Source organism: Drosophila mojavensis, unplaced genomic scaffold, assembly GCF_018153725.1.
Source record: "Drosophila mojavensis isolate 15081-1352.22 unplaced genomic scaffold, ASM1815372v1 contig_82, whole genome shotgun sequence".
Lineage (NCBI taxonomy): Eukaryota > Metazoa > Arthropoda > Insecta > Diptera > Drosophilidae > Drosophila > Drosophila mojavensis.
The window spans coordinates 407389-413388 of record NW_025318908.1 but is presented as its reverse complement, the minus strand read 5'-3'; the positions used below and the strand labels follow the sequence as shown (position 1 = coordinate 413388).

At 37.6% G+C, this 6000-nt stretch overlaps 2 protein-coding genes across 2 annotated transcripts; both read left to right on the top strand.

Annotated features, from left to right (window-relative positions):
- Positions 1-1264: 1264 nt before the first annotated feature.
- Positions 1265-2613, top strand: LOC6581119 (trypsin beta). Its single transcript, XM_002006841.4, has one exon. It carries the CDS (start codon positions 1321-1323, stop codon positions 2089-2091), a length of 771 nt encoding a protein of 256 aa, XP_002006877.2. The 5' UTR covers positions 1265-1320; the 3' UTR covers positions 2092-2613.
- A 326-nt stretch (positions 2614-2939) lies between these two features.
- On the top strand, positions 2940-4193 carry LOC6581118 (trypsin beta). Its single transcript, XM_032730561.2, has one exon. The coding sequence runs from the start codon at positions 3099-3101 to the stop codon at positions 3975-3977; it is 879 nt and encodes a 292-aa protein (XP_032586452.1). The 5' UTR covers positions 2940-3098; the 3' UTR covers positions 3978-4193.
- Positions 4194-6000: the final 1807 nt, after the last annotated feature.

Below are 6000 nucleotides of genomic sequence, written 5' to 3'. Positions count from 1 at the left end.
GTGCTTAAATACATTAAATACATTCTCAGTATGTTACTTATCTCAATAGATAAATAACTTTACTCCAATGCTCGTTAATTGTTTTGCCTTTTCTAAACCAGAAAGCATCAAAATTTAGCTGCCTTCGTAAATCAATATGCTCACATGTCTGTGTGTGAGCGAGGAACAAAAACGGCTGCAAACAAACAACTTTGACTTTGACTTTCTAGCTCTGCATTCACCCTGCACTTTAGACACCTCTAAGACCCTGCCTCCCCAGTACACTTATTCCAAATGTGTGAATGTGTGTGTCTCCCCCATAATCGCATGCAAAGGCCAACGAGCATCAAGTTGATAAATATTTGCTTTTCTCAAAATATTGTGATATAGTCTCGGGCACAACACATTCTCAAGATTTCACATTTATTTTCTTCAGTTTCATTGACTTTGTTTCGATTTAATTCTCTGAACCCATTGAAAATTGGAATGGAAGGTATAATTTTTTGAGAAAATATATGGCACATAAAGATTATACAAATATGTATATTGCTGATAAGAGCTAGTTGAGTCGATATTACCATGCCTGTCTGTCTATCTGTCCGTCTATCCGTCTATTCGTCTGCTTGAACGAGTCGATTTCAGAACCTATAAGAGGTTGAGAAAATTTATATTTGTTGTAGGTCCGTCTTTGTGGAGATGGAGTCTCCATCTCCTCGCATTTCCGTCTCCTGCACTCATAAATTTTTAATAACCGTATTTCAAATACTAGAGACTTATTAAAGCATAAGTTCTGTTTAGGGTCCACGGGATCTCGTAATCGAGCCGCTTCGGTTTTAGCCTCTTACTTATACTTACTGAATTTGTATAATTCCAGTAATCGGGTCTCTATTTGACCAAATTTGTGTAAAGCGGAATGATGCAGTACTGTTAGAGACTTTTCTATTAAATTTCCATTGTAATTTCAATGGGTTTTTTACCATAATAGAGTTTTACTTTTCAATTTTGTATTGATTTATTGTTAGGACATTTCTTTTGAAGAGCAATCAAGAAGCAATGGTTTACCACATATTTATGACCAAGGAAACTATTGCAACTATCGGAATCTCGCACTGTGAATAGCCATTATATTTGGTATGAACTTTCATGTATTCATATTGTATTTTATGTGGAATCTTAAATAAAACCGTAAAAATTGAATCGGCTATGCTGATAATGTAAGGTACCTTACCTAATCGATAAAAACAAGAGATGATTGGGACCAATGTATACTATTTTCAAGATTCAATCCAAGAAGTCCATAAAAAGTGTCTAGGAAAGACACAACACAAGTCGGATAAAAATATGATTGTCAACTGGAGCTTAATTATCAGCCTACAACTCCTTACTGCAATTGAGGTTGCTGCGTCCCAACGAGGAAATCTGCGCATTGTGGGAGGAAAGGTCCTTTCTATAGTGAAAGCACCCTGGCAGGTTTCAATACAAGTGGATAGGATTCATATTTGTGGCGGCTCTATTTTGAGCCCTTCTATAATTGTAACAGCAGCACATTGTGCGAGGCGGCTTAGACGCAAGAATTCACAAATTCGGGCAGGATCCAATTATTGGAAACGTGGAGGGCAGGTCGCTCAAATAAAAAAAATTACTGAGCATCCGAAGTTCAATGCCGTTACTTTTGAAAACGACGTCGCCATTTTGCATTTAAGTACGAAACTTAAATTTGGTCTGACCACAAATTCGATTCAGCTGGTAAGAAAAGCACCACAGAAAGGAGTTCGTGTGTCTGTTTCAGGCTGGGGTTTTACGAGAGAGAACGGTTTTAATCGTTCGCGGGATTTGCAATATGTGTATGTGAAAATTATAAGTCGCAAGTCTTGCCAGAACTCGGGACACGCTAAAAAAGGAACAAAAATAAGAACGGGCATGATATGTGCTGCCGGCAATAATAAAGATGCATGTCAAGGGGACTCTGGCGGCCCGTTGATTGGAGATGGAAAACTAGTTGGTATTGTTTCATGGGGCGTGGGATGTGCTAGAAAGGACTTTCCAGGAGTTTACACCGATGTGGCATTCTACCGGAAGTGGATATTAACAGGATCGAAAAAGAAAGTGTAAAAACTATATCTTTCAATTTATATGAAAGTATCTTTCGTATTCCTCTACAACTAGTAAGAATCCCCCACTAGATTTTGATCATCATATATCACCGAGCAGCAGTATGTAGTTGAGTTATCGATTTTCATAAACAAACTCTATATCCGCGTGAGGACCTAGGAAAAAACAAGTAATGGTGCTCTAGTCGAGACTGCTCGACTAGGAGATACCCTGAACCATGCAAAGAAATTCACTTCTTTTATACACATATAAAAAATCACAACTGCACAGTTAGCAGCGACTGTGCTTGGGTTGCAGTGCACTGAAGGCGTGGTCTCCAAAATCTTTAAGTTACAAAGCCGCTATATTTATTAAATATATACACAGTAAATCTGAAGTCTCCAGGTCTAAAGGTGCTCAAATTAGACTGAAAAAAAAAAAAATAAATAAAATAAAATTTTCGATTATTCTCGATAAAAAAGCTATCGGATAAGTCATCCAAAAAAATGTGATAAACTTTTACTGCGTATGGTACACATGAGTATGCTTGCAAAATTTCTCTAGTCTCTAGCTCTTATATCTTCTGAGATCAAGGCGTTCATACGGACGGACGGACCGGGCTTTATCGACTCAGCTGTCGCCCTGATCAAGAATATATATACTTTGTGGGGTCTGCCACGCCCCCTCTGCCTGTTACATACTTTTAACAAAACCATTATACCCTGATTTCCCATTTTCAATGGGTTCAGGGTATAAAAAGTCTCGAGCTTGACCAAATTTTTATAAAACTGAATGATGCAGCACAGTTAGAGATTAGATTAGTTAGAGAGAGTAGAGGCTCACCACATATTTAATCTTAACACAATGGATGCACCCTGACCTAGGAAACTATCGCAACTGTCCACTGTGAATATTCATTCTACAATATTTCGTGCTCTCAATACATTGTACAGCTTTATCTTATTGTGCGTGGAATCTTAATTCAAACTGTAGAATTTCAATCAGATATGCTGATAATGTAAAGTACCATGCCTAATGTACAACAAGAGATTCTTGAAGTCAATATATACTATTTTGAAGATTCAATCCAAGAAGTCCATAAAAAGTGTCTAGGAAAGACACACTACAATTCTGATAACAATATGATTGTCAACTGGACCTTAATTATCAGCCTACAACTCCTTAGTGCAATTAAGATGGCTGCGTCCCGCTCTCCTCGTTTTCGCATTGTGAGAGGAAAGATCATTTCTATAAAAAATGCACCCTGGCAGGTTTCATTACAAGTGGATAGAGCTCATGTTTGTGGCGGCTCTCTTTTGAGCCCTTCTGTAATTGTAACTGCGGCACATTGCACGCAAATATATAGTGCCGAGGAATTTCGAATTCGGGCAGGATCCAATTATTGGAACAGTGGAGGACAGGTCGTTCAAGTAAAAAAAATAACAGAGCATCCGATGTTCAATGCCGCTACTTTTGAAAACGACGTCGCCATTTTGCATTTGAGAGCGAAACTTAAACTTAATCGTTTCACAAAATCAATTCATCTGGCAAGTAAAGAACCACAGGAAGGAGATCGTGTGTCTGTTTCAGGTTGGGGCGCTACGCACGACAACAGTACAAATCGTTCACCTGTTTTGCTACATGCGAATCTGAAAATTATTAGTCGCCAGTCCTGTAGCGCATCCGGATATGCTAAGAAAGAGAGAGGAATTACAAGCGGCATGATCTGTACTTCGGGCAATCATAAAGATGCTTGTCAAGGAGATTCTGGCGGCCCATTGGTTAAAGGTGGAAAACTAGTTGGTATTGTCTCATGGGGCATCGGATGTGCTAGAAAGGACTATCCAGGAGTTTATACCAATGTGGCGCACTACCGAAATTGGATATTATCAAATAAGAACAATTAATATAACTCTAGTCTGGGGTGCCCGACTAGAATATCAGCTAACCGAATGAGCTGGTGCTTTAAGTATATGCATTTATGTGATTAGGAATGCTAAAAAGAAAAAAACAAAAGACTTAAATATGTTTTCGACAAAAATTCCCGTGGCATTCGAAATCGCACAATAGTCGAATAGCCTAGTCAAAAATAAAAGAGATAACCAAGAAATTCTAAAATCTAACGTGCACTTGCTCTGTCAATCCTTGTATTCATCATATTCAACAACACAGTAAATCTGAAATCCTTAAGTCTAACAAAATTCAAATTACGCTTACAAAATGAAATCAATTTATCGATTATTCTCGATAATCGGGTGAGTTATTGGATAAATATGATAGGCTCGTACTGCGAATGGTATATTGCGACAGAGTGATATGGCAGGATCGACACAGTTCGCCGCCCTGATCAAGAATCTATATACTTTATGGGGTCTGCCAGACTTCCGCTACATACATTTTCGCAAGAATATTATAAATTCATTTTCCATTTTCAATGGGTTCACGGTATGCAAATCAGTACGAAAAATTCCATACATCAGAAAACAATATAATATCATTCGAATACCTTACACGTTTGTGTGTGGGGTATGCACCAAAAAGGCAGCAAACAAACAAGTTTGACATTGAGTTTCACTCTGCACTTTAGACCCTCCGTCCCCAGTACTCCTGTTCCAATAATAAATATTTGCTTTTGTCAAAATATTGTGAGTCTCGGGTGCAGATGAGGCTTTTCTTTCACATTTATTTTCTCAGTTTAATTTGTGAAAACGGCAAACCCTGAAAATTATATTCTTGATATCTTAAACCAAGAGGTAAACTAAAATATAAAATTACACCTCAGTCAACTTTAAAGCTAGTCTCAAAATTATAGTTTCGTCCTTTTCTACCAAGTATCCAAAAAACGCATTTAATAGTATTCCAAATAAGCCCAAGAAAAAGAATCAATTTATCGAATAATGTCGATAAAAAGGAAATTCGATGACAAAGGAATTCGATGAGTTATCGAAATAATATTATAAACTTGTTCTGGGTATTGAATTGAAAATTACAGGGTATTTTTCGTTATGCCACGCCCCTAAAGAGGCGTAAAAATTATTTTTCTGGGAATCGATAGAGGAGGCTACCAGTAACTCAACTATCCAAATTTGAAGCTTCTAGCTATTATACTTTAGGAGATATCAACTTTTGCGGTTTGCCACGCCCCCTGTGGGCGGACATATATCCGACAAAGGTTTTTTGACATCTCTGGCATCAATAGTGTCCAAAATAGAGCAGAATTCGAAAAATTACTATATCTTCAGGTCCGATTTGCCACGCCCCTAATGGGCGTAGACTTATAATTTTATTTTTAGACTTTTGGAATCATAACATTAGCTGACATGCAAAATTTCAGCATTCTAGGCTTACAACTTTAGGAGATACAGTTTTTTTTTTGTTTTGCACGCAAACTTTTGCATGGCTATTTCGTGCAATATATTGCATTATTGTCTACACGTGTTTTCATTTTTTGTTTTTGTTTGCACTGCTTGCAAGTGACACTCATTTGCAAGTTCAGTTGAATTGAAAAATTCAAGGAATAACGACGTGTTTATATTATGTCGGCACAACAATCGAGAGTTGCTGCTGTTGCTATATTAGCAATTTTGATAAAACAAACAAGTAAGAAGGCTCCAGTCGAGACTGCTCGACTAGGAGATACCCTGAACCCTCCAAGCTGATATTCTAATCATTCTGGACTTCTTGTATGCACACATTCATAAACATGCACTTATAAGCACGCGCTCTGCTAAGTGCGCAGTTAGCAGCGACTGCGCTTGGGCGCTGCAGTGTGGGCAATATTATGAGAATTTATTTGTTGAATAATTTCATTTGTAGACATAAAATCTTAATGAAACTTTTAGAGCGTAATCATATGGTTAAAATGTAAGTACATTCCAAAGCACAAGTCTCTAGTACTTTAAATGCGTTTTTTACAAATTGGGGGCAAAG

What these genes read in the sequence shown, in the direction of transcription:
- LOC6581119 (XM_002006841.4), top strand. Translation starts at nt 1,321, where the DNA reads ATGATTGTCAACTGGAGCTTAATTATCAGCCTACAACTCCTTACTGCA.
- LOC6581118 (XM_032730561.2), top strand. Translation starts at nt 3,099, where the DNA reads ATGCCTAATGTACAACAAGAGATTCTTGAAGTCAATATATACTATTTT.